This window comes from Spermophilus citellus (genome assembly GCF_964194105.1).
Source record: "Spermophilus citellus genome assembly, chromosome: 4".
Classification (NCBI taxonomy): Eukaryota; Metazoa; Chordata; class Mammalia; order Rodentia; family Sciuridae; genus Spermophilus; species Spermophilus citellus.
Genome location: NC_138185.1, coordinates 227,061,468 through 227,087,795, shown reverse-complemented (window position 1 = coordinate 227,087,795; position 26,328 = coordinate 227,061,468). Strand labels below are relative to the sequence as shown.

The 26,328-nt window shown below is 64.5% G+C and overlaps 1 protein-coding gene across 5 annotated transcripts; it reads left to right on the top strand.

Moving 5' to 3' along the window:
* The first annotated feature begins 935 nt into the window (after positions 1–935).
* Positions 936–23,930, top strand: JAG2 (jagged canonical Notch ligand 2). Of its 5 annotated transcripts, XM_081290692.1 has the most exons (27): positions 936–1,679; positions 1,898–2,248; positions 8,819–8,876; positions 10,277–10,528; positions 10,601–10,661; positions 13,531–13,661; positions 13,760–13,879; positions 14,033–14,146; positions 14,335–14,448; positions 14,581–14,694; positions 14,774–14,820; positions 14,918–15,091; positions 15,847–15,997; positions 16,084–16,236; positions 16,303–16,416; positions 16,550–16,663; positions 16,741–16,854; positions 16,946–17,062; positions 17,313–17,463; positions 17,537–17,622; positions 18,171–18,284; positions 18,358–18,473; positions 18,850–19,098; positions 19,601–19,732; positions 20,758–20,914; positions 23,298–23,399; positions 23,778–23,930. In XM_081290692.1, the coding sequence occupies exons 1-26, from the start codon at positions 951–953 to the stop codon at positions 23,366–23,368; spliced, it is 4,104 nt and encodes a 1,367-aa protein (XP_081146818.1). In that variant the 5' UTR covers positions 936–950; the 3' UTR covers positions 23,369–23,399; positions 23,778–23,930. The 5 variants fall into 5 exon arrangements, with proteins under 5 accessions (XP_081146818.1, XP_081146816.1, XP_081146814.1 ...); XM_081290690.1 differs by lacking the exons at positions 23,298–23,399; positions 23,778–23,930 and adding an exon at positions 21,065–22,572 and having other exon boundaries at positions 17,436–17,463; XM_081290688.1 differs by lacking the exons at positions 23,298–23,399; positions 23,778–23,930 and adding an exon at positions 21,065–22,572.
* Positions 23,931–26,328: the final 2,398 nt, after the last annotated feature.

Genomic DNA, 26,328 nt, shown 5'->3' with positions numbered 1-26,328 from the left:
CTCTAGCCCTCTCCTTCAGGGGCCCCTGCTCCTGCAGGGGGCAGGCAGGGCAGGTCAATAGGGTGTGGGGCCATTCCCAGGGCACTGGGTCCCCAGGGCAGGCTACCAGGCACAGCCTAGAGAGGGAGGGCAGCACCTCTATGCCCTCTTCCCTCTTGACAGCCCAGCCCCTGAATCTAGGGGGCATCTGTGCTTCCGAAGTTTCTGCTCCAGGAAGCCCCTCATTGGCAATGACTTGGTCTAGGAAAGGGGCAACCCATCAACACCCATCCCCGGGACCAGAGATTTGGGGAACAGTCAGGGGAGAGGACGGCTCAGCTACTGTGGGGGTGGGATCAGAAACCTTTCTCCAGTATGGGGATATCCAACCATCATGGTGACCTCAGCCCTGGAAGGGGTCCTGATCAGTGGATGAGAGGCTGTTTGCAGACAAGGAGCCCTTGGTATTGACCTTGGGTAGAAGGAGCAGAGAGGTCACCCAGGGAGAGTGCAAGGAAGTGATGGCAGAGGGATGGGACAGAGGGCTTGGCAACCCGGCAGCAGGATACTCTTCAGACAGCCCTCTGGACATGTTCCACCAGCTTTTGTTTGCGCCCCCCGCCCAAAGCCCGGACCTCTGGCCTGGGCGTTCCTCGAGGGCAGGGCCTGGCGACCCCATGCCAGTGCCGAGCTGGGCACCTAGCCTGCACCCAGAAGCATTTGTGAACTGGCGGCTCTACCCGCGTGCCTCGCGGAGGGGAGGGCCGGGGCGTCAGAAGGGAGCAGCGCCCCCTGCAGCCGGCACGGAGGAGGCAGGAGGGATGAGCTGGGTAAGATTCTCTGGGGAAAGGGGCGCACAGTAGGGGCTGAGCCCCTCGAGTCCCGGGGCCGCGCCCATCCCTCGGCCGAGAGGATTTGCGCAGCAGGCGCATCTCCTCTGGGACCTGCAACAGTGCGGTGGAGGCTCACTGATGGGAGAGGACCACAGCGGTGACCTCAGGGGGCGCCCCACCTCCTGTCTCCTGACCCCGGGGAGGGGGGGGAACTCAAGCACAGCCGAGGCCGCCTTGTTGTGCCAGCCACACTCGCTGGGCTGGGGCTGGAGCAGGGACGCAGCCCGCAGCCCTGCCGTCCCGGCGTCCCGCAGCCCGCCGCTCAGCAAGCAGGCCGCGCCCTCGTCGCCTTTAAAGCTCTGGGCGCCCCCAGCCCCCCCGGCCCCACCCCGCAGCGGGGCCCCGCCCCCTCATGCATATGCAGGTGCGCGGGTGACGAATGGGCGAGCGAGCTGTCAGTCTCGTCCCGAACTTGTTGGCTGCGGTGCGGGGAGCGCGGGCGCGCAGAGCCGAGGCTGGGACCCGCCGCCGCCGCCGCCGCCGCCGCCGCCGCCGCCGCCACCGCTGCCGGGTGGAAGCCGGGCCGGCCGCCGGAGCGCGGCCGCAGCGAGCCGGAGCCGCCGCCGCCCCTGCACGCCCGCCCGCAGCCCGCGCTCCCGGCGCTGCGCTCGACCCCGCCCGCGCCGCCGCCTGTGCTGCTGCCGCTGGCGCTTGGAGGGCGGGCGGGCAGGCGCTGGAGGCCGGCGCGGCGCCGGAGCGGGCGCGGGCGGCGGCGGCGGCGGGGCCGCGGGCGGGGTCGAGGCGGCGATGCGGGGCCGGGGGCGCCTGCCACGGTGGCTGCTGCTGCTGCTGGCACTCTGGGTGCAGGTAAGCTGGGCGCACAGTGGCGAGGGGCGCGGACAGGGCGCACCGGGCCGCCCCTCGGGGCCAGGAGGGCGCCTCGGGGCCGCAGCGGTTCCGAAGCCCTCGGGGCTGCGCGCGGCTATCGGGGTGGGGGCGGGGCAGCAGGGCTGCCCCTAACCGGGCGCCCGGCGGGCCGACCCCGGCCCGCGCCTCCCTCGGCTCTCCCGCTGCCTTATTTTTAGGTGGCGCGGCCCATGGGCTATTTCGAGCTGCAGCTGAGCGCGCTGCGGAACGTGAACGGGGAGCTGCTGAGCGGCGCCTGCTGTGACGGCGACGGCCGGACGACGCGCGCGGGGGGCTGCGGCCACGACGAGTGCGACACGTACGTGCGCGTGTGCCTGAAGGAGTACCAGGCCAAGGTGACGCCCACGGGGCCCTGCAGCTACGGCCACGGCGCCACGCCCGTACTGGGCGGCAACTCCTTCTACCTGCCGCCGGCGGGCGCTGCGGGGGACCGAGCGCGCGCGCGGGCCCGGGCTGGTGGTGACCTGGAGCCGGGGCTCGTCGTTATCCCCTTCCAGTTCGCTTGGCCGGTAGGTGCGCCCCTTCCCCACACCCTGTTCTCCACCCCCCCCCCCCTCAGCGCTCTGAGCCCAGCTCGGCACTCCAGCACCTGCGGCCCCGCGGGGTACTGGCCGCGCTCACCCAGACGGGGCGGGGCCGGCAGGGGGCGCCCCGCGGCGGGCGGTCCCTAGGCGCGCGCTCTGCGGGCCGGTCCACGCCTGGCCACGTGGGCGCGCAGGAGCCGCGGCGCCGACGAGCGCGGGCGCGGGGTCGCGGCGGGCAGAGCGGTCCGCGTGCGCGGCGGCCCTCGGCGTGTGCCTGCGACGCCCCGCTCGTGTCTGTCTGGGTGGGGAGGCGCGAGGCGCCCTGGGCCCGGGCAGGCGGCGGAGGCATGTGCGTCGCGCGTGCTGGGGCCAGTCTGGGGCAGGCCCTGGCGGAGCCGCCCCGGGCCCTTGGCCAGCTTGCACCCGCCCTGCAGTTTCCTGGATGCCCGGGGGCACGGGCAGGCGCTTGGGACCTGGGTCGGGAGGGCCTAATGCATGTGTGTTGGCGGAAGTCCCTGCTGCTGGAATAAAGATGCCCAGAGGAAACAGTGGGCCCCAGTGCTGTGACCCTCAGTGCTGTGATCCTTGTGGAGCTTCTCGTTTGTGTTTTGATTTTGTTATGTTTTGGAGGGTGGGAAGCTGAGGCTAGGGGGCGTTTTGTCTTCTTTAGGGTTGGCCAGACAGACAAGAGCCCCGGCGTGGGCATCCTGAGCATGCTGGGAGGAGGACATGGGGATCCTGCTTTGGGAGACAGGCCTTTGCCCATGGCTGCCTTGGGCAGTAGGGTGCAGAGGGCTGAGGCACCAGAACTTGTAGGTTCTTATCTGCTTGTTGGCTGTCTGCAGGCCTGGAATTGAGGGGGGGGGCAGGAACTGGAATGGCTGTTGAGTAGGTCTTTGCTGTGGTGGGGGCAGCTGGGGCCTGTGATTAGGGAGTGGACAGAGCAGGTGCCCCGGGACTCAAGAGCCTTTCCTGGCTGTGGTCTTCTGGGTGGCCCAGCCACTGGGAGGCATAGGAGTGTGTCCACCTGACGTCCTGGGCCTTAAAGAGCCTGGAAATTGGGGCCAAGCATGATCAAGGCTGGCCAGCAGGCTCTCCTCTGTGCCCAGGCTGCATCCCCTCTGTGGGCTGCCCTGGTTTTCTCCATCTTCACCCTTCCTGGTCCTGCCCACACTGGGGATGCCTGCCTGCCACAGCCCCTCCTGCTCTCCCCTACCACTCAGCACCCCTGCTATTCCTTGACCCGGAGCTCTCAGAGTGGGGAATGTGTCCCCAAGATGGAAAAGGTCAGGGGCAGGCATGGGCGGGCCCCGGCATTTACCACCAGCCCAGCCCCCTTCGCCCCCACAGCGCGCATCGGGCAGGTCTGAGCAGGGCCCGCAGCCTGTCATCTGCACTTGGGCTAGAGCCAGCACAGCTCTAGATCGCTACCTGAGGATGTGTTTTCTGCTGGAGTTGGCAGCAGTGGCATGGGGGCAGGGAGGCCCTGGAGGAATGTGACGGGCCAACGCGTGTCCCTCGTGGCTCTTTGCCCCGCCAGGCGGCCAGTCTGTGTGGGATGGGATGGGACAGGCCCTCGCCTTCCCTGGTGTCTGGGCCTGGGTCTCAGTCCCACCTTGCCTCCCATCCTCCTGCTTCCAGCTGCCTCCCTCAATGCTCCAGGAGGGCCAGGGCCATGGGGTAGTAGCACGCATGGCGGAGGCTCTGCTCCCCTCTCCCCTCCCGCCATGCGACCCGGCTGCTAGGCCTGGAGCTGGCTGGCATGGTGATGCCAACACCCTGGTATTTCCGCTCAGCCAGCAGCAGTCCCGCGGCCACACTTCTCCAGCTTGCCACAAGTTCAGCTCTGTCCTATGAACTGGGGTGCACTTGGAATCAAGGTGGCCACTGGGACATTTGGCTCTGAGTCGGCTGAGTGAGGACTGTCTAGGCTCCCAGGGACTGAGGCAGGTGCTTCAGCCTGGAGGGTGGGGCAAAGTCCTAGCTAGGACCAGCGGAGACCCCTGGGCTCCTTGGAGGAGTGGGTGTGAGGTGGGCCTCTTGAGAAATGAGACAGCGGTGGGAGGTCGACCGGAAGCTACTTTGGACTCTGCACATGACCTTACTTGGGGCTGTCTGTGGCCTGTAGCTCCATGTTGGTTTGAGGTTCAGCCTCTTAAAGTTGATGAGCCTGGGGTCTTGGATGTGGAAAGGTGCAGCCCTGGCTGGCTGCACATGTGTGGGGGCTGTCTTCTTGGCCCTGCCCCACGGGGTGCCTTTCAGAGCTTGGTGTCATCCTGGGTTGGTTGATGCCTGGCCTGTGGCTGTTCACAGGTGTGAGTGAGTACTCTGTGTGGCAGTGGCCAGAGGAGGGTTTCAGAGGAGCAGGAAGCTTTCCTGTGGGGCCTGGTGGATTAGGGGAGGTATAGGGTGGTCAATAGTTGGCCCTGACCTGGACAGCCAGGGTCCCACCCTGCAGAGGACTGATGAGGGAGGAGACATGGTGGTCTAGCTGGAGGCCACTCCTGCTTGGCTAGCCCACCTTCTGAGCTCAAGAGCCCTGTCCAGAGTGAGGTCCTGTCCCCAGTCTGCTTCCTTGGAGGTAGACCCTCCTGGTATGTGCACTGCAAGTACCAGAGGGCAGCTGCTAGTGGTGGCATGACAGATCATGGGCCCCGGGTAGGTCTGGGGGTGTAGGAAGACCCGGGTGGGTAAGGGCCCTGCAGATGCCAAGGAGGGCTGGGGCTGGCTGTTTCTGGTGACTCCAGGAGCTGAAATCCGTGGCCATTAGCAGTTTGGGCTCAGCTGTCCTCACCAGAGGTGGATGCAGCAGTGCCTTCTACTAGGACCCTAGGAAAGGCACCCGGCTTGGTGCTGCTGCAGCCCCAAGCCTGGCTCCCAGCCTTCCCCTCCCCAACTGGCTATTCAGCAGAAAGCCCAGGTTCCCAAAGGCCTAGGTGTGCTTGGGGGTGGGAGGAGAGGACTGGCAGGGTTTTCAGGACCAGGGGAGACCCCTGGGGAGGGGCTCTGTGGCTGGTTGGGGCCATGAGTGCCAGGGGCAGGGCTGGTGGGGTGTGGACACAGGACCCAGCCCCAATGCATCCAACTGGCCATGGAGGCCCAGCCTTATGAGTCCCCAGCCAGGCTGTGCTGATAGGTGCTCCAGAGCTGCCCTTGGCAGGTGTGAGGTCCAAGCTGCCCTCTGCTTTGCCTGGAGCTAGGGGCTGGTGCAGCACTGGCCTCTTGCTCATCCTGTCCACCTCCATGCGCCTTCTCTGCACACAGGAGGTTAGGGTGGGGTGGGCACTGCCCTGTCTGACCCTTCCACACCTTCTCATTTGGGACCAGGAGTCCTGCTCAGGGGGGTTTCGGGGCAAGCTGAGCTCTGCTTTGCACCCGGGAGGAGGAAGGGCTGCCCAGCTAGTAGGGGGTTTGCAGATGGCTGGGGATCTTTCTCTGGACCTTAAGGGTGTAGTTGGGGAGAAGGTAAGTTGCAAAGGTGGGTGTGCAGGTGCGGCTTGGTTGGGAAGGGATCGCAACTCCCAGGCTTCTTCCTGGATGTTCTGTGGTGTCTGGACTGAATGGGGAGTGGGCTGGGCCAGTACGGGATCCTGGAGAGCCAAGCCAGGACCTGAAGGCCATGGTGCTGACAGAGGTCCTCAATCACCAACCTTAGGTGGTCGCCAACCTCAACTGATCCCTGTACCCATGCTCAGCCTGAATTAGGCCGCTTCTCTCCTTTAGTGAGGGCCTGGGAGTATGAGGGGCTCTCAGGCTAGTCACTGGTGGGTCTCTGGAGCCTGGGGTGGGGGCCCTCCCCCATCTCTTGGATGACAATGGTGGTGGAGGCCTGAGCCTCTCCAAAGCTCGGGTTTCAGGAAATGTATCTGCTGAGAGCTCCTGGCTCCGGCACCTAGCACTGTGCTCTGGGGTCGCTGGGGATGTGGAGAGAGCCCAGTGGAGGCTTGGGCCTGGGCAGTGAGCCTGAGGCTGTGTTGGCCTGGGTGCCCGCGCTTGGTCCCACATCTGCCTTTCACCCCACCAGCCTTGTCTGGGGGTGGGATGGGTTTGGACTTAGCCTCGGGGCTCTGCACAGGGAAGAGGTCATCATGGGGCGGGGTGGGGTTGGCTAGGAGTGTGACCACGTGTGGCAAGGCCTTCAGTGATGACATCCTCCAGCTGGGGGCCTCTGGGGCTGGGTTGGGGGGAGGCTCTGGGCTCTTCCTGCTTGTTGGGGAACCTGGGCAGGTGGGGGTCTGGGACCTGTGCCCAGTCCACCCATTTCCCCTGCTGGTCCCAAGTCCCCATGGCCCCCTAGCCCCATCCCTCGGAACAGCGGGAACTCTGCGTCCACACAGCACCGTTGTTCCTCCTGTCCAGAGGGTTCCACAGAACCCTGCCCCAGACCGCGGGCCACAGGTTGTCATTTGCAGGGGAGGGAACGGAGTCTTAGAGGCTGGTGGGTGGGAGAGAGGGGCTGGGAGGGCCTGCAGGGCCTGGCAGGTGGGCGAGAGGCAGGTGCCATCCCGCCTGCCGGCTCAGGTTCTCCCTGGATGACTTCCTGCCGCCCAGGTGTAGGGAGCCCAGCTGGCGGGCGGTGGGGCCCTCTTGGGCGGCGGGCGGGCGGGCTCATGTCCCTGTGGGAGTGTGTAACTGGAGCCCCAGGCTCAGGCGAAGGAGGCGGTAATCCTACCTGGGCGGCTGGCGTGGGTTTCCTGGGAGCTGGGAGGAGCTCCCTGCTCACCCTGCAGCCCAGGTGTGGCTGGAGCTGCTGGGCCCTGGCTAGTCGGCGGCGTGGCCCACTGGGTGGTCTCAGATCCATTCTGGCCCTGTCCTCACTCTTGGCCTTGATGATTCCATGTCCTGCCCAGCAACCAGAGCAATTGTGGAGCTGTTGGCCTCAGACCCCCAGTGGCCTCTGTTTTGCGGAGTGTCAGTGACAAAGTCACCTGTGGCCCTCAGGTGTGGCATGCTGCCTGGTGCTGCCTCCCAGCCCTTGTCCTTGCTCTGAGCCCTGCTGTGTGGTCCTTCTGCTCACAGTGCCGCCTCATTGCCCGGCAGTCCCTGTCCCCCTGCCCCTCTCCAGTCCTCCAGGACAGGAGTTCTCCTCCATGCTGGAGCTGGATGGGTCCACGCCTGATGTGAACGAGTGCAGGGGACAAGTGGAGCCTGGGAATGGGCTGGAGGCCTCGACTGTCCCCAGGAGGCAGATAGGACTGCCAGGCAGAGGTGTCCAGGTGTGGGCCCCAAGGCAGACAAGTGGTGTGCCCAGGTAGTGGCTGTGAACACGGGAGCCGTGAGCCCCAGGAGGTCTCTGCCACCAGGCAGACAAGGACTGGGCGTTTGGGGACTGCCTGGGTCCTATGGGTGGGGCTGGGAGTCCTCGTGGCTACAGGGAGCCCTGGGAGAAGGGCAGTTGCTGGCGCCTGGCGGGGTTGGGGGGCGTGGCAGGCATTGGGAGGAGAATTTAAGAAAGACTTAAAAAGTGGAATGGAGAGGCATGGTGAGCCCCACTGGGAAGCTTCTAGAAGGAGACAAGGTGATCCCTCCTTGTGGCCTTGCTCCCTTGCTGGCCTAAGCTGTCCATATTTGAGGTATCACCAGGCAAGGGTTCCTGAAGCCAGGCTGGGTGGTGGAGGCTGAGCATGATTGGGGCTGGTGGGCACTGGGTTGGGGAAGCTGAGTTCGTAGGTGCCAGGCATGGATGAGGGTGCCAGGCTTAGGGTTGGAGTCCATGGGAGGATGCAGCAGTGAGAGTGGGCCTCTGGGGCTGTGTGGCTTCCCCAGCACAGCCCGGCTGCAGGGAGGGGGCGCCTCCCCAGATGCCCTGTGCAGTGTCCCTTTGGTGGACTGAGGTCAGACCTGCTATCCCAGGGGCCCTGGCTTGATGGAGCCGGTTGACCCTAGGGTTGTTCATGGGCTCATGGTTGCCCTGAGGATGGTGCTGGGCAGTGTGGACGCAGCCACAGAGGATCCTGGGATGTACAAAGTCCCTGAGGGGCAGTGCGGCCGAGCAGCTCAGAGCTCCCTCTGCAAGGCCAGGTCTGTGTTGCCAGAGTGACCGACACAGCTGCACCCGTGGCTGAGCAGGAGGGCCAGATGGTGGGGCAGCTGCAGCCCTGGCAGAGTCTGTGCCAGGCAGGCCCAGGACCACTTGGGTCTCAGTTTCCTCATCTGCACCTGCCCGGGCCTGGGTGGAAGCGTTTACGGGTTTTGCCTGTTTGCTGTGAAGCTGCTGTCTGGGGGGCAGCACCTGAATTTGGCCTGTGGGGGTGACTCCACGTGCCTGGTGGAGGGGCAGCAGGGCGGGCACAGCATGTCTGGCAGTGGGACCTCAGGTGTCCTGCCATGGGGTGCTCTCACATGGAGCACACCTGTCAGGCCACCTGTGGGCTGTCTCTGCCACCATGGCGGGTCATCCCCCTTAGTTCCCTGCTGACTGGAGTCAGCTCAGGATGGCTGGATGTGGCCTCCGGGGCTCCGAGGAGGAGCTGACCTGTGTGGCCAGGAGGGCAGGGCTGTGGAGGTGTGGGCCGGGGGCTTCCTGGCTGGGGCTGACTGCACCTCTGTCTGCAGCGCTCCTTCACCCTCATCGTGGAGGCCTGGGACTGGGACAACGACACCACCCCCGATGGTGAGTGCGCCTGGGCGGGGGCCAGGAGGGTGGCTGCTGCAGGCTGCACTCGGCCGCGGGGAGGCCGGTATCTGGGGACGGAGCTGCTGTTCGGGGACCAACCTTTGTGTTTTGGCAGAGCCGTGGGGCACCTGCTCCTCACTCCCAGCTTGTCCAGCACCATTCTGCTGCACGTGTTCTTCTGGGGCCCTGGTTGGTGACACTGTGCAGTGGGGCACCCCTCAAGTGTCTCCCTCTGGTTTCATGGTCTCCTCCCTGGCCCTCTGTCCTGGAACGGGGGACCAGTGGCCGCCTCTGCAGGCTGGCATGTGAGGGTCTTGGCCCTGTGGTATGAACAAATGGACAAGAGCCTCCCAGCAGAGGGGCAGCAGGCATGGAGCCTGGAGGTGGGCAGCACCTGGCGTCCGAGGAGCCATGCCAGGCCCCGATGCTTGCAGGAGGACAGGGTCGGCAAGGCCAGACTCTAGCCTTTCCTTGTTGGCACCAGCTTAGGCTGCCCGTGAGGGTGGGCCAAAGGCAGGCAGGGTCAGGTGTGGCCAGGCTGTCAGTAGGAGCTGAGGGTGGGCTGGGGTCGTGGAGCGGGGCGAGGGGCTGGTGTGGTTTGGATGTACGGCACCGGGGGAGCCTCCAGGCAGTGCTGTGTGGGCTGAGTCAGCCACGCCTGGGCCACCACTGACGAGGCTGGGGATGTGTGGAGGCCAGAAGCTCAGGCCAGAGGTGGACAGAGGCCCAGGCATGTTCGTCAGGGTCCTTGACAAGGCTGGCTGGGCTGAGGGCGTGAGGCCTGGCAGGGGGTGGGCTGGCTCAGGGGAATGATGACCCCAGACTTTGTTGAACATGGCGAGGGCCAGGTGGGGTCTGAAGGTTCCTTGATGCAACCTGGTGCGAAGGCAAAGGGAAAGGCATCACAGAGTGTCCTGGCTCAGGGTGCCCCCGCCCAGCAGCTCCTTCCAACGTGAGACCCAGCTGCGGGGTGCCTGACCCCCCTGTCTGGGATCCAAGGGAGGCTGTTCTAAGTGGTGGCTGCTGGGAGAGAGAGGCTGGGGCTAGATGCAGCACCAGTGGGTACTGGCATGGGGGCAGGGCCATGTGTGGAGCAATGGGGCTCAGGTGTGGGGACTTGGGCTCCTCATGGCCTTGGCTGCTGTACTGGTGGGCCCCACCCCACTGGTGTGTGGTATGTGTCCAGGGGGAGCTGGGGGTGGGCCAGGGCAAGGTGGGCACCCCTGGGCCCTGAGCTTCCTGCCTGGTTGGAGAATGTGCCCAGCTGTGGCAGTGACTGTGGCTTCCTCTGCTGCCCCAGTGCCTCTGAGGCCACCAACGGGTTGGTTCCTTGGGCCCATTGCCTCTCCCGGGGGAGGCAGGTACTGGGCTGCTGGCTGACTCTGCTGCCCCTGCAGAGGAGCTGCTGATCGAGCGGGTGTCCCACGCGGGCATGATCAACCCCGAAGACCGCTGGAAGAGCCTCCACTTCAGCGGCCATGTGGCGCACCTGGAGCTGCAGATCCGCGTGCGCTGCGATGACAACTACTACAGTGCCACTTGCAACAAGTTCTGCCGGCCCCGCAACGACTTCTTTGGCCACTACACCTGCGACCAGTACGGCAACAAGGCCTGCATGGACGGCTGGATGGGCAAGGAGTGCAAGGAAGGTGAGAGCTGCGGGCAGGGGCGGGTGGGCCGGGCGGGCTGCTGTAGCCATGCCTCCGCTCCTCTGTCCACAGCCGTGTGCAAGCAAGGATGTAACCTGCTCCACGGAGGATGCGCAGTGCCTGGGGAGTGCAGGTGAGCCCCGCGCCGCCCTCCGGCCCTCCCCTCACTGTCCACCACACTCCTGTGCCAGGCACCATGTTGGGTCAGCCACTCGATGCAGAACAGGCCATCCTGCCCTGCGGGGCATGTGGCTATATAGGGCTTGAGGAGTGTCTGGTGGTGGCTCCATGGAACCACAGAGGCCTGGGGAGGACAGCCAAATGGTCATGCCCCCAAGGGTCAGAGGCCTCAGAGCCACCAGCAGACTGGGAGTCCACAGTACAGGAGGAACTCTGGGGAGCAGCGGGGGCCAGACTGGGGGAGAGGCAGCAAAGGAGGCTAGGGGAAAGGAGAGGCAGCACGGTGGAACAGGGGGCTGTGGGGAGCAGGCTGCTGCGGGTTGTGGCCAGGTGGGTAGGGGGGGTGAGGGCCCAGTGGGAGGTGTCCGGGCAACCCAGTCCTGCAGGCTCCCTAGGGACCAGCGTTGGAAATGGGTTTGATACATGGAGGAGAGAGTGTGTGGGGTCAAGAAGGAGCCCCAGCCTATAGCCTGAGCTGGGCAGGCTAGCTGAGAAGCAGTGAATGTGGGCATGGAGAGGTCTGCCCAGAAATGGGCGCCTGTGCATACAGGTGTGGGCTCTGGGGCTGGGCAGATTGAGGGCAGAGACCAGGAGAAAGTCCCCACAACAGGTGAAGATACACAGGTGTGGGGGCTGCTGCCATCGGGTGCAGACAGAGGGGGTCCTGGCTCAGTGGTGTGGGACCAACGTGATCAGGGTGAGGGGTACTGGGCACCCTTCAAGGGCACTTTTGCCACTTTGTGGAGCGAGTCGTGGGCATGGGCTGGGAGCATGGGCTGGGGTGCTCCTGGCTGGACACTCACACTGTGGGTGCTGCAAAAGGCCCTGGGAGCCACTGGAGTAGAGGGTCTACAGTTGGAGGGAGGCTGCGTGGAGCCTCCAGATGTCCTTGGAAGGGTTCCCCTGAGGGCCAGGTGCGCTCCAGTCCAGGACACTGAAGCAGAAAAGGTCACACAGCACCAAGTTTGCAGGGAAGGGACCTCAGGGCTTGGGGCTGGACCGAGGCTGGGGACGGAGGTGCCTTGGCCAAGAGATGGATCAGTAGCCCCGCTCAGTCCCAGGGAGGGAGGGGAGCCAGGTTGGGGGCTATCCCTTGAACATAGTGGGGTTTCAGACTAGCTGGTGGTCTCCAGGCCCTGCAGGGAACACAGGAGGCTCTGGCCCAGAGTGAGCCTATGTCCTGTGAGGGGTACCAGGTGCCACATCCTGGGTGGAAGAAGACAGTATGGGGTGAGGGGTGGCCTCATGACTCAGCCCAGGCATGGCTTTTTCTCTCCACTTCAGCCCTCCCTTGTGACCTGTGCTGGGGGTGGGTGGGGAACTCGGTCAGAGCCCTGGTCTCTGTGTGCAGTGCACCACTGTGACAGCTGTACCAGCGTCCCCGGTGGTTGGAAGCTGCGTGGCCTGAATGCCCAACTGAGGCAGGAGGAGATGGAAGAACATCCCCTCACGGCCACAGCATTGGGGCCAGTAGGTGAGCCCCACCCACCCTCTTGCTGGCCCTGTGGTGAGGCAGCTGCTTCCAGCAGCCCAGGCTCAGGTTTCAGCAGAGGACACTCCCCTCCCCAGCCGGATGCTGCTGCAGAGACGGGAGATGGCTGAGCCTTCCTGCCGCCTCCCCAGGCCCTGGAGCTGCTGGCGGGAAGCTGCGTGGCGTGGGCTGCCCCGCCCAGGGCCAAGAGCGTGCCCTTGGGACCCACGAGGTCTGGGCTCCGAGCCCGGCCCTGCACTCCCTGGCGGGTGAACCAAGGCAAGTCATGGCCCCACCCTGAGCCTCATCTCCCAGTGTCACCTGGAGGGAGAACGCCAGGTGGGGCCCAAGGCCTCATGGACCTGCCCAGCGCATCCTGGGCTGGACCCTGGAGCCCCCGCTCTCAGCCTCAGTTTCCCAACTGTGAGCCCTGGGTGAGCTGGGCCCGTGCCCTCGGGGCGAGGGCAGCTCAGGAAGGGCTGTGGTCTTTCCTCTTATAAAAATAACTCGTGGCAGGTGCCGGCGTGGAAGTGACGAGGCCTGGACGTCATTCCCGTCCTGTGGGACATGAGTGCTGTAGGGAAGGGCCCTGGAGTCCCCCTGGGGCCTGGAGAGCAGCCCACTGGGACCTAGGGCGTCTGCTGTAGGACCCCAGGCACTCTGACCTGGTGGCTCTGTGTCGCCTGCACACCTGAAGGGCTGCCAGAGGGGACACTGGTGGGCAGCACGGGCAGAGCCCAGCCTAAGCATCAAGGCCTCAGAACCAAGGGGCCCTTGGGGCCGTTTTCCAGGGAGCTCCTCTGGTGCGGCAGCCTTCCCGTGTGGCCTTCAGCAGGGCTGCCCAGGCAGCCTGTGGCCACAGCATTCCTGAGGCATGCCCTTCACGGGCTTCACTGAGACACAACTACTGGCCTTGAGTAGCAGCAAGGTCATGTGCATGCCCGGGGTCACACGGCCAGGGTGGGCAGAGCCTCTCCTGATGCCTGGCCGGCCTGCCTGGGCCCCGTAGCAGCTGCCAGCTGCCAGCTGCCAGGCCTGGTGCACCTGGTGAGTGGGAGCTGGTGTGCACGCCCCGGTGGGCAGGGCCTTCCTTTGCCGGGCGCCTGTGCTTGGGGCTGGCTCAGGGTTGAGTCCCAGAATAGCTCGGGGAGGAGTGACGGGACAGCTGGGGCCGAGTGTCCACAGCCAGCAGCCGGGAGTGCCCGTGGCAGTGGCTGGCCGGCAGGTTCCTAACCCCAGCCTGGCTTGAAGCCACTCTGGTTCAAAAGCCAGACCGCTGTCCCTGGGGTGGCCTGCATGACTGTCTGCTTCTCAGCCACCACTCATGGACCTTACACCTTGGCCTCCCTAGGTGCAGCTACGGATGGCAGGGCAGATTCTGTGACGAGTGTGTCCCCTACCCTGGCTGTGTGCACGGCAGCTGCGTGGAGCCCTGGCACTGTGACTGTGAGACCAACTGGGGTGGCCTGCTCTGTGATAAAGGTAGCCTGGGGTGGGGAAAGGGCAGGGGTGGAGGCCAGACCCCGGCTTAGAAGTGGGAACTACAGGCTCTGTCCCTGAGGAACTGTCCATGCCCCCAGACCTGAACTACTGTGGCAACCACCACCCCTGTGTCAACGGGGGCACCTGCATCAACGCTGAGCCTGACCAGTACCACTGCGCCTGCCCTGATGGCTACTCCGGCAAGAACTGCGAGCGGGGTACGCTGCCAAGCCACCCCAGAACTCTGGCCAGACTTAGGGCTGGTCTCTGGGGAGCACTTCTTGGGCCTTGGGCCTTGTGGGCCAGGGAGGAGCCCTTGTTCAGCAGTGGGTCCTGGGTGCCACCCTTTCACCCCCACTTTGATTCTGCAGCTGAGCATGCTTGTGCCTCCAACCCCTGTGCCAATGGGGGCTCTTGCCATGAGGTGCCATCTGGCTTCGAGTGCCACTGCCCATCAGGCTGGAGTGGGCCCACCTGTGCGCTGGGTGAGTGCCTATGCATGTGTCTGGGGTGGCCCTGAGGGGTTCCGGGTCAGGACAGCACCTTGGGGAGAGCAGTATGAATGCTATGGCCAGGACATCCAGTGGCAGGCAGACCCAGGCATGTAGCCCTGCTTCCCACCAGGGGACGCCCCTCCCCACACAGACCGTGCCTTGCCTCTCCCCCTCCACAGACGTTGACGAGTGCGCCTCGAACCCTTGTGCAGCAGGTGGCACCTGTGTGGACCAGGTGGACGGCTTCGAGTGCATCTGCCCTGAGCAGTGGGTGGGGGCCACCTGCCAGCTGGGTAAGGGCTGCCTGGGGCCACGTGCGCATGGACATCAGGCTGTGCATGTGGCTGCGGCTGCTGCTGGGCTGCGGGCGCCGGGTGCAGTGAGCAGGTGGGGCCCAAGCCCCACGGCTCCCTTCTCGTTCACAGACGCCAACGAGTGTGAAGGGAAGCCGTGCCTTAATGCTTTTTCTTGCAAAAACCTGATTGGCGGCTATTACTGTGATTGCATCCCGGGCTGGAAGGGCATCAACTGCCACATCAGTCAGTATGGGTGGGCGCAGGCGGGTGGGGCTGGGGCATGCCGGGGGCCCCGACCCTGACCTGGACCCTCTACCCCCAGATGTCAATGACTGTCGTGGGCAGTGTCAGCACGGTGGCACCTGCAAGGTAGGGCACTGTGGCCGCTGCCCCTGGGGTGCTGGGAGGTGGCTTGGGCGGGAGGGCTGTGAGGCACTTGCCTCATGGCCCTGCATGCCCCGCCCAGGACCTGGTGGACGGGTACCAGTGCCTGTGCCCCCGCGGCTTTGGAGGCCGGCACTGCGAGCTGGAGAGCGATGAGTGTGCCAGCAGCCCCTGCCGTGGGGGTGGCATCTGCGAGGACCTGGTGGATGGCTTCCGCTGCCACTGTCCCAAGGGCTTGTCAGGGCTCTTCTGCGAGGTGAGGCCTGCTGCAAGCCGTGCCGCCACCTGAGGGACCTGCAGGGGCTATAGTGGGAGCTCCCCAGAGTGGCCCAGGAGTGTCCCCCACACCTGGTCCCCCAAGTCCCTGAGAGCCTGACTGGGTAGAGTAGCCCCATCTGATGGAGCGGGCAGGTGGGCAGCCTGAGAGGGCCCCAGGTCAGGCAGGGTGCCTGGGCGCGAGGGTGTCATGGGTCACAATGGGTCCTGAGCAGCAGTGAACGTACCCTGGAGCCCCCCCGCCACTCCCTAGACCCCCCCCCGTCCCCCCACCCCCGGCCCTGGCCACACTGGCCTCTGCTCTGGCCTTCTGCCCAACAAAGGCCTGGCTTCGGGTCTGTGAGCATGGAGTGACCTGGGGAGGGACCTGCAGTGTTGGCTCTGAGGGCGCCTGGCATGTGGGGTCGGGAGCTAGCCTTCCTGCCAGCGGGAGGAGCTGAGGCCGGATGCTGCTGTGGGAGGCAGAGGAAGCTCGGGCTGTGGAGGCGAGGAGCTGGGAGGGCCCTGGGACCCACAGGTGTTTCCGTCCAGCTGACGGCCAGTGTGGTCTCAAGCAGGCAGGCCTCCCTCCAGGCTCTGGCTGGCACTGCCCAGCCTGGGGCTGGGCGTCAAGTCATTTAGGTGGAGTAGTGGCCTGGCCTTGGGGCTCCCCAGGGATCTGCCTTCAGGTGAACACAGGCCTGGCGGTGCCCCCGTCGGGGCTGGGCTCTCACACATGCTCCACCTGGGCCACAGGTGGACGTGGACCTTTGCCAGCCAAGCCCCTGCCTGAATGGTGCCCGCTGCTACAACCTGGAGGGCGACTACTACTGCGCCTGCCCTGAGGACTTTGGCGGCAAGAACTGCTCGGTGCCCAGGGCGCCCTGCCCTGGTGGAGGCTGCAGAGGTGCAGGGCGCAGCCCTCAGGCCCAGTGGGGTCAGGGTGGGGCAAGCCCGGGCACCGCTGGCCTGACTGCTGTCCCTCTGCCACAGTAATCGATGGCTGCGGCTTGGAGGCAGGGTCCCGGGTGCCTGGCTCGAGGCCCTCCGGTGTGTGTGGCCCCCACGGGCACTGTGTCAGCCAGCCGGGGGGGAACTTCTCCTGTGTCTGCGACAGCGGCTTCACCGGCACCTACTGCCATGAGAGTGAGTACCTGCAGGGGCAGGGGTTGGGAAGGCCGGCCGCTGGGACTCACGCGCCCTCTCCCACAGACATTGACGACTGCCTGGGTCAGCCCTGCCGCAATGGGGGCACCTGCATCGACGAGGTGGACGCCTTCCGCTGCTTCTGCCCCAGTGGCTGGGAGGGCGAGCTGTGCGACATCAGTGAGTGCGGTCCCGCCCCTCCAGGGCCTGACTCCGCCCCCCGCAAGCCTGCGCCCCTCCAGGCAGGTGGGCTGGGGTCCTTGGCCCCTCCCCCCCACCGGTGCTCCCGCTGACCCGGCGTCCTCGCCCCCAGATTCCAACGACTGCCTCCCCGACCCCTGCCACAGCCGCGGCCGCTGCCACGACCTTGTCAACGACTTCTACTGCGCCTGCGATGGCGGCTGGAAGGGCAAGACCTGCCACTCGCGTGAGTGCGCGGCTGCAGCTGCCCGCCGGGACCCTGCCCTGGCCGGGCCTGCCTGCTGAGCCGCCGTGTGCCCGCAGGCGAGTTCCAGTGTGACGCCTACACCTGCAGCAACGGCGGCACCTGCTATGACAGCGGGGACACCTTCCGCTGCGCCTGTCCCCCGGGCTGGAAGGGCAGCACCTGCACCATTGGTGAGGAGCCCCCACCCGCTGCACACAGCCGCCCCGTCCCTGCTGCCCCACCAGGGCTGGGGTCTGAGCCGACCGTGCCTCCCTCCCACAGCTGAGAATAGCAGCTGTCTGCCCAACCCGTGCCTGAACGGGGGCACCTGCGTGGGCAGCGGGGACTCCTTCTCCTGCATCTGCCGGGAGGGCTGGGAAGGCCGCACCTGCACGCACAGTGAGCTGGGGAGCGGGCTGTGAGGGACCACTTGCCTGTCCAGTGTGTGGGGGGGTCCACATCTCTCCATCAGACTCCTATCCCAGACCTCCTCCTCCCACTACCTGCCCACACCCACCCTTCCCCCAGAGGTGCACTCCTGCCCAAGCCCTCCCCCTGCAGCTTAGGGCTCCTGCTCACAGGCCCTTATCCACCTCCTGGGCAACCCTGCCTGAACTCTTGACTCCTCCACCGCTCTCCTGCCCCACAGCCTGGGGGGGCTGGTGTGGACAGTATCTGTCTGCCCATGAGCCTGGGCACCCAGGTCTGGCGTGGAGGTGTGCTGGGCAGGTGGCCACTGGACCAATGGTCTTCTCTCTTCCCTCAAATCCAGACACCAATGACTGCAACCCTCTGCCCTGGTGAGTGGCAGCCCCAGAGGTGGGGTGGAGGCTTTGAGAGAGGGACACCCTGATGCCCACCCTCTCCCTGCAGCTACAATGGTGGCCTCTGTGTGGACGGGGTCAACTGGTTCCGCTGCGAGTGTGCACCTGGCTTCGCGGGCCCTGACTGCCGCATCAGTGAGCAGCCTAGGCGAGCTGGGTGGGCACAGGGTGTGAGCTGCCACCTTGGGGGCCCCTCCAGCCAGCCTGGGTGACAAGATTAGGGATCCAGACATCCATGTCTTGCTTCTCCTGCACCAACTATGTGTCTTGTTGTGTCCTAGGGCATGCCCTCCAGTGACAAAGTGGTGGCCCTGCCCTGGACCAGTTGAGGATCATGAGGGGAGGCAGGGGGCCATAAAGGCACAGCATGGCCTCTTAGCTGTGGCCCAGGGCCATTGTCCACCAGGTCTACCCTGGCAGTGGAATATCCTAGGAAGGCCTGGTGCCTGGAGACCCCTGTGCATCCCCGTCCCAGAGGCAGATGGAGGGCTATGGGGGTGGGAATGCCTCAGGCTGGTGAGTGACAGTGGCAGCCGCTATCCCAGCTTAGGCTGCTGTGGGCAGGTGGCCCTGCTGAGGGAGCCTGGCAGGCCCAGGGCTGTTCCCGTGGGGACCCTGCCCAAATCCCAGGCCCTGCTTTGGTGCCAGCCTGTTGCCCCTGAGTGCCAGCCACTTTCTTGCAGACATCGACGAGTGCCAGTCCTCACCCTGTGCCTACGGGGCCACGTGTGTAGATGAGATCGACGGGTATCGCTGCAGCTGCCCACCTGGCCGAGCTGGCCCCCGATGCCAGGAAGGTAGGCTTGGTGGGGGTGGTGCTGGGCAGGGCTGGGCCCAGACACCCCCTGTGACCCTGCTCTTCTTTGGCAGTGATAGGGTTTGGGAGGTCCTGCTGGTCCCGGGGCACGCCATTCCCACACGGGAGCTCCTGGCTGGAAGACTGCAACAGCTGCCACTGCATCGACGGGCACCGAGACTGCAGCAAGGTGGGGCCCAGCTTGGAGTCATGGGCCTGCCTGCCCTGCTGGGTCTGCTGAGATGCTGACCCCAGGCATCCGCAATCCTAAGGCTTGCTCTGAGATGTCAGGAGGCTGGGCGGGGATGGGTCGGGGCTGGAGGTACCTACTTCTGAGACATTCTGGGAGGGCCCCTGGGCACAGCCAGGCCCCACCCCTCCTTGTGCAGTTGGGGAAACTGAGGCTGAGCCTGGGTTCATGGGGCCACCTGCTCCGGTGGAAAAGCTTTCTGAACTGTGGTGTTCAGCCTAGCTCCTAGGGCCTGGATGGTGGGGGAAGGGCTGCATGGTGGACCCGCTGACCCAACCATCGGTTCCTGTCCCCGTGGTGTCCATGCCTGCCCCAGGTGTGGTGTGGGTGGAAGCCCTGTCTGCTGTCTGGCCAGCCTGCCGCCCTCAGTGCCCAGTGCCCGCCCGGGCAGCAGTGCCGAGAGAAGGCCCCAGGCCAGTGCCTGCAGCCGCCCTGCGAGGCCTGGGGGGAGTGTGGTGCAGGGGAGCACCTACCACCCAGCACACCCTGCCTGCCGCGCTCTGGCCACCTGGACAACAACTGTGCACGCCTCACACTACGCTTCGATGGTGACCAGGTGCCCCGGGTAAGTGGTGCACAGCTCCCACAGCCCAGGGCTGCCTGTGCTCCTGTGGACTCAGATGAAGGGGTCATTACATCCTGGGTGCCATTGGGCATGGGGGAGGCTGGGAGAGCAGGTCCAGGCTGGGCTTCCTGTTTACCCGGCCATCTGGGTCCTGGACCACAGGTGGCTGTGGGCTGCCCTGATCTGGGTTGTTGCCTGCAGCTTTGTGGATAGTTCTCTTTCCTGTCAAGGTCCTGCCCTAGTCGTCTGGGTGCCCAGAGCTGACCTGCCCATCCCCCTGGGGTCTCAGAACCTGAGCCCCTCCAGCCCCTCCTCCCCTCCCCATCTCCCTGGGTGGACCTGCTGCCCCAGGACGGGGGCGGCAGGGCCAGCCCTTTTGGTCTGCTCTGCTTCCTCTGGTAGGTTGCAAGGTGTGTCTCACCATGAGCCAATGGCCACTGAGGGATTGCTGGCCTCAGGCCGCCAGTCCCAGGCCCCACTCACCTGCTGCCCACTTTTACAGGGCACCACCGTGGACGCCATCTGCTCTGGGATCCGCTCTCTGCCTGCCACCAGGGCAGTGGCCCACGACCGCCTGCTTCTGCTGCTTTGTGACCGGGCCTCTTCAGGGGCCAGTGCAGTGGAGGTGGCCATGGTAAGTGCATCCTGAGCCCTTAGGGGTCCTGTGACATGCTGAAGTCCCTTGGAACCAAGGAGGCTTGAGGAGAAGTGTCAGCAGGGCAGGAGGGCAGAGCAGTGGGTACACTGTGGGCCTGGACGGCCATCCACTTGGGGATGTCCACCTGGGATCTGAGTGCCCCTGGGAAGGGTGGGAGGGCAAAGGTTGGAGGACGTGATGACAGGATACCAGGATGTGCTAGATTGGAGAGACTGCAGGGGCTGATGGCTGTGGGAGGCTGTGAAGTCAGCTTGTTGAGGGCCAGAAGCAAGGGACAGGTCCAGAGCAGGTCCACCCAAAAGCGGTCCACAGGGAGCTTGCTTGTGGGCAGGGCAGTGGCTGCCCTGTGTGGTGTGGAAGGAGTGAACAGAGGCTTGGGGGACTCAGGTCTCAGTCAGGGCTGGGCCTGGGCTGCAGAGGCAGAATGGGCAGAAGTGGGTCAGCAGGTAGCAGGCTGGGCAGGTACTGGGTCAGAGGTCTGGACAGTGATGGCCAGCACCCCATCAGCTGGGCGGCAGAAGTCCTTTCCTGTGTGTGCTATCTGAAGCCACAGAGGTCGGGGCTGTTGGGGAGAGGGCCCTGGGTAGGGGCATGCCCTAGAAGAAGTGGCTGGCAGCTGTCAGCTGGTGGGATTGACCAAGGGGAAGGTTCCACAGGGAGGGATGCCCGACAAGGGAGGGACAGTGGTCAGGGAGAGTGAAGGGTGGAAAGTTCCTGAAGTGCAGACTGGGTGCCAGCGTGGGCGCATGGGCAGAGGTCGAGGCCTGGGGACAACGCTGGTTTGCACAGCACTTGGGTCAGGGGCTCTTCTCCCATGAGCCCCCCCACAAGGGAAGCCTTGGGCCCCAGGCTCCCTCAGGCCCTCACCTAGGGCAGCACAACCCTGGTTATGGCGCCCCCTGCTGGTGGCCCCCTAGCCAGGGCCTAGGCCTTCTGGGGCAGGCTTCAGGGACAAGAGCAGTGTGTCCCCAGCCGTCCCCACAGGCCATCTTCTGCTGCAGTCCTTCAGCCCTGCGCGGGACCTGGCGGACAGCAGCCTGATCCAGAGTGCAGCCCATGCCCTTGTGGCTGCTATCACACAGCGGGGCAATAGTTCCCTGCTGCTGGCGGTCACCGAGGTCAAGGTGGAGACGGTCGTCATGGGCAGCTCTTCCACAGGTGAGCAGGACCCCAGACCAGTGGGAATGCACCGGGCAGATCAGGCTCAGAGGGCTGGGTGGGGGACAGGGAGCCTCCAGCCCTACCCTGCAGGAGCCTGGGGGGGGCGGCATGGTGCCCCAGCAGCTCCTCAGCCCCTCCCTTGCCCAGGTCTGCTGGTGCCCGTGCTGTGCAGCGTGTTCAGTGTGCTGTGGCTAGCCTGTGTGGTCATCTGTGTGTGGTGGACACGGAAACGCAGGAAAGAGCGGGAGAGGAGCCGTCTGCCCCGGGATGAGAGCGCCAACAACCAGTGGGCCCCACTCAACCCCATCCGGAACCCCATCGAGCGGCCGGGCGGGGGCCCAGGTGGAGGGAGCCACAAGGATGTGCTATACCAGTGCAAGAACTTCACGCCGCCACGCAGGGCGGGAGAGGCGCTGCCTGGCCCCGCGGGCCTCGGGGGCGCTGGGGACGAGGAGGAGGACGAGGAGCTGGGCCGCGGAGAGGTGGACTCCCTGGAGGCGGAGAAGTTCCTCTCAAGTCAGTTCACCAAAGAGCCCAGCAGCTCGCTGGGGAGGCCTGCCCTCTGGGCCTCAGGCCCCAAAGTGGACAACCGCGCCGTCAGGAATGTCACGGACGTGCCCTGTGCTGTCAAGGACTAGGCACAGCCGCCCGCTGGCCGGGACCTAGGAGCCCTCGCCGGGGCCCCGCCACCTGCCAGCCACGGGAGGCCGAGGCCATGTGCATAGTTTCTTTATTTTGTGTAAAAAAAACCACCAAAAACAAAAAAATGTTTATTTTCTACATTTCTTTAACCTTGTATAAATTATTCGATGACTGTCAGGCAGAGAACAGTGGAGTATTCTCAGATAGTGGCTATTTTTGTAAAGTTTGCGTGGCACGTGCTGTGTGGCAGGAGCGGGCAGCGTGTTCCCCGGGTGGTGTGGCCTTTGTCACCAGAGGCTGTGTGCTGTTTACAGAATCTTCTTTTTTATTCCTCACTTGGGTTTCTCTATGGCTCCAGACCAAAGAGCCCATGAGACCGTGGCTGTCAGCGTGGCCCCTGGCTCTCTATCTGTATGGCCTGTGGCTGTTGCTGGGACCCATTGCTGACAGTGTGGCCTCGGCTATCTGTAGGGTCCATGGCTGTGTGGCCCCTGGCTCTCTGGGTGATCTGTGGCTGTGTGGCCCCTGGCTCTCGTTGGGCCTGTGGCTGACAGTGTGGTCCGTGGCTATTGCTGGGACCCAGGGCCGACAGCATCGCCTCTGGCTGTCTGTGTGGGCCCCGGCTGTCGCTGGGACCTGTGGCTGCTGGTGGTTGGTGGGACTGGAGGTCCTGCGTGACTGGGGCTGGGGCAGAGCTGTTGCCCGGCGTGGGCCCCGTCCGCCTGCCCTCCTGGCTTCCTGCCCAGCCTGCCCTCAGATCGCCGCACTGTGCTTTCAGAAGTGCCCTTTCCCGCTGCTCGGTTTCCCCTTCTGGGACGCGGCAGCACTGAAGCTTGTGACAAGTGCCTTCACATAGACCCCCTGCAACTGTCAGCGTTCGCTGTGGGCGCCAGGCCGCTGCCCGCCTGCTGACCCTGGCTCCTTGTGAAAGTGCGTTTCTGTACATATGTACATATTAAATGAGTCACTCTGTATATTTGATCTAATAACTTAAACGCTTTGGCCTCCCTGTTCTTTGGGTGCTGTTGCTTTTTTATTTGGAGTTGGGGCAGAGGTGCAGGAAAGTGGGGTGTGGTAGGTGTCGGGCCAGGTGGCCCTGCTGGTCTGGGGCCCCACAGGTGGCCCTGGCCTGGAGTGCCTTGGTGCCCTGTGGCTTGGTGGACCCCTCCCGAACAGGGTTTGGGTGCCTGGCATCCCACCTCCTCATAGCCAAGAAAGGACTTGATGAACGATATCCATAGCAATGCAAAAACACCTGGGTCCTGATGATCTCCACACTGCACCTGAGGGAAGGCGCAGCCCCGTGCTGACAGTGGCTGTGTGTCCGGCTGACCCAGGGCATCTCCCAGGTGTGCACAAGCTGTTCTGCCTCCTGCCAGGGGCAGGGGCTGGTGGAGGGTGAGAAGCAAAGCCAGGAGCCATGGCTGAGGAAGAAGGAGCCCCACAGGAGCCCGGGAGAGCGATTTCTCTGTACATTTTGTTAGGTGACCTGACCTGCTGGCCACCGTGAGGGATTATTCTGGACACCTGTCCTTGGGTTGTTTCTGTGGGAATTCTCCAGGGATCCACAGCTCTGACTGCCGTGAGCGTGGTCTCCATGTTCTGACCTGTGTCCTCCTGCCAGCCGCTTCTCTAGGTGAGGCCAGGTCTGCAGGAACAGGCACAGGAGCTGGTGGGGGGAGCTTATTCACTGTTGGCTGGACCCCAGGGGTAAGCCCTCCTCCTCTCTTGTCCCCAGGAGGAGCCATTGGGCAGTCCAGGTGGGAAGTCTGCCCTGAGGACTTGTGTGTGGTTCATGCCAGGACTTGAGTGGACACGAGACCTGCATACCCACCACCAGGTTGGCCAAAAGTTTCCTCAGCTCGGAGTTTCCTTCTAGACGGTGTCTTCCTGACCTGGGGTCCCCTAGGTGCTTAGTAGAAACAAACACGACTCTGTCCTAGGCCTCTGCCTGCCTGCCCCATAAGTGGTTTTTCAGTGTCAATAGCAGAGCACAGCAAACCCTGGCACTGGGGGGGGGGGGTCTGGCCATGACCACGAGCCCCGAGGGCCTGCAGAGGCCTGGGGCATGTCCTTGGGGTGCTCAGGAGCAGATCCAAGGGCTGGGGTGTGGCTTGTGGCTGAGCGCTTGCCTAGCATAAAACCCAGGGCCTGGGTTTCATCCTCAGCACTGGAAAAAATACCAGATTATAAACAAGTGTGCTGTCTGTGCCCACAGGACTGGAAGTGCTGATGGTCAACGAGAAACTTCAGCTGTTTAGCAGGTTTGAAAAGACCAAGTGGACTGTCCAGAAATGACAATGCTCCAACCCCACCTCAAGGAGCAGTTTGGCAACTACTCTCCGACCCTAAAGAAGAGAGAGCAGGTGAACTAGAAGAGCTGTCAGGAGAAATCGTACAGAATGCGGCCTAGAGGGACACAAAATGGAAAGTGGACGCGCAGACAAAGGCAGGCTGTCCTGAGGCATGTCACTGGTGGGGCACCTATGAGAGAGTGTGGTGGGTAGGGCCAGGGTCCCTGAGCTGCCTGCTGGTGCACGTAGGCACACAGGCCTGCCACTCCCTCTGAGCTGCCGTCCAGTGTCCTAAGCCCACCTCCGTTCTCTACATCCCCTGCTCAGGCCTGGCCTGGTCGGCTGCTGAGGAAAGGTGCCCTGCCTAGGTGACCTGATGCCAGCAGGGGTGGGGACAAGCTGTCCATGTGCTCTTCCCAGCCTGGCCATGGCCAACTCATGCAGATGGCCACAATGAAGAGGCCCAGGCATGGGGCCCGGTGCATTCCACACTGGTCCTGCACTCAAGTCCCTCCTGAGTGATGGGCTCATTTCCATTTCCAGTGCTGGCCCCACTCTTGGTGAGGCTCTGAAGACTGGCCCTGGGGAGTATAGCCCAGCTCTGCCACTTAGCCCCCAGAGTGCAACCACCCTGCCAGCTTGAAGCTCAGCGGCTTCTTCCCTCCTGGGGTAAGAAGTTCACCTCCAGAGAGGGCCTCCCTGCCAGCAAGTCCATCAGAAGAAAACTTGCTCACCCAAGCTGGCTGCTCACTGCCCCCGAGGGTGCTGCTGGCCCCCAGGGTTCACCTGGCCAAGAAGAAGGCAGTGGTGGGAAGTGTTGGTGCCTGAGGCCACCTGAGTTGGCTCGTGCCACTCCTACAGGTCCTGCAAGCCTGAGGTCATCCCTGTGGCCCAGTTAGGGAAGGACAAGACACTAGGAGCAGTTTGGGGCCCAGAGGCAGACAGCTATGCCACCCATCCCTGACCCCCCTCAGCAGGGTGCCTCTTCCAGTGGTGGTCCCTCCCATCTGGTTTCCCCTGGCTGGCAGGCCTGGAGGGCTGGGCAGGGGGGTGTCTGTGGAAAGATGGGGCAGCTCCACCATCAAGGAGCAGGTGCCCAGCCGCCCTGACCTGGGACAGTGGGTTTAAGAGCATGAGGCCAAGTCTGAACCTAGGCATGGGACTTCTGAGAACTGACCAAGTGGCCAGGCTGTCCTGTGCCCTTGGACCTGCTCCAGCTGGGGTCTGGTGGCTGCGTGACCAGCACAGCAGGAGACTTCGTTTGTGCTGAGGACGCAGACGCTGGGCAGGGGGACAGGGAGGGCGGGCGCATCCCTTAAGGGGATGAAGAGCAGGACCCTGAAAAGAGAGGGGTCCCGGGGTAGGCAGCACAGGTCGGGTAGCCTGGAGGGCGGCTAAGGCTCCTCGTGGTCAGGTGGGGGCTGGCTGCCTGCTTCAGGGATGGGGAAAGGTCTGGGTGCTGCTCAGGGAGCCACAGAGACCCAGTGGTGGGCACCTGGCTGGGGTCTGGGCAGCAGGTGCTCAGTCCTCAGCCAGAGGACACAGACCGGCCCCACAGTCCCCACCACTGCATGCAGGTGAGTGACCAGTGCTCAGTGGCCAACACTGCCAGTCCAACGCAGGGCAGGGCCTCACACACACACCTGGAAGGCCTGGCTCCCGGGCTGGGTCAGGTGGCCTTCCCCGTCCCCTGTGTCCGGGCAGGGCAGGGACTGGGACTGGATGGAGAGGGCACCCCACTGCTGGCTGTGTGTGGGCAGCTCTGAGGCCCTGGAGCAGCACCTCTAGCACCCACTGCCACTAGGGCCACATGCCTGGCTCCTCCTGGCTGGCTGCTTCCTTGGCATTTGGCCCTGGGGACCAGGCCAGCTGGTTCTGCCTGGCGACAGCTCTGACTGCCGTTGTCTCCGAAGAAACCGGCCCCAGGGTGCAGAGAGGAGGTTCCACACGGGAATCTGTCCCAGGGCGGCTAAGCCCATTAACCCCTGCAGGCCAGGCCACATGCAGCTGGCATGGGCCCCGTGGTGGCCATAGGCTCAAGTCCAGCTGCCCGCGTCCCAGCTGGGCTCACCCCTTCCTCATCAGACCCCCAGGCCTAGGTCGCCCAAGGAGCCCTGGTCAGCATGACTCGGAGGGTCTCAGATGGGGAGCAGTGGGGATCACAGGCCCTGACACCAACGGGACAGGCCTGGGAGGAAGGTGTGCCCCGACAGGCTGTGGCCCCTGGCCCCAGATGCTCACTGCAGAGGTAGCCAGGGTGTGGCCTTGGGGGAGTACGCCAGAGGGGGCGAGATCCTGAGGAGGGCACGCGCATGGAGTGCAGGCCAGGGGAGGCCTGGTTGTCCAGCAGTGGGCCTTAGGAGGCCACAGGAAGCTCTCCTTCCTGTGGGGGTCCAGCTAGCCCAGGGCTGGAGGGTGTGGCCCTCAGGGATCCCTTCTTCATGCAGCTTTTCCACCTGGTGCTGACCCTGGGGG

What these genes read in the sequence shown, in the direction of transcription:
- JAG2 (XM_081290688.1), top strand. Translation starts at nt 951, where the DNA reads ATGGGAGAGGACCACAGCGGTGACCTCAGGGGGCGCCCCACCTCCTGT. An exon ending in GGGCAAGGAGTGCAAGGAAG is followed by an intron (nt 10,529 to 10,600) that starts GTGAGAGCTGCG and finishes CTCTGTCCACAG; the next exon opens with CCGTGTGCAAGCAAGGATGT. An exon ending in GACTGCAACCCTCTGCCCTG is followed by an intron (nt 17,464 to 17,536) that starts GTGAGTGGCAGC and finishes CTCTCCCTGCAG; the next exon opens with CTACAATGGTGGCCTCTGTG.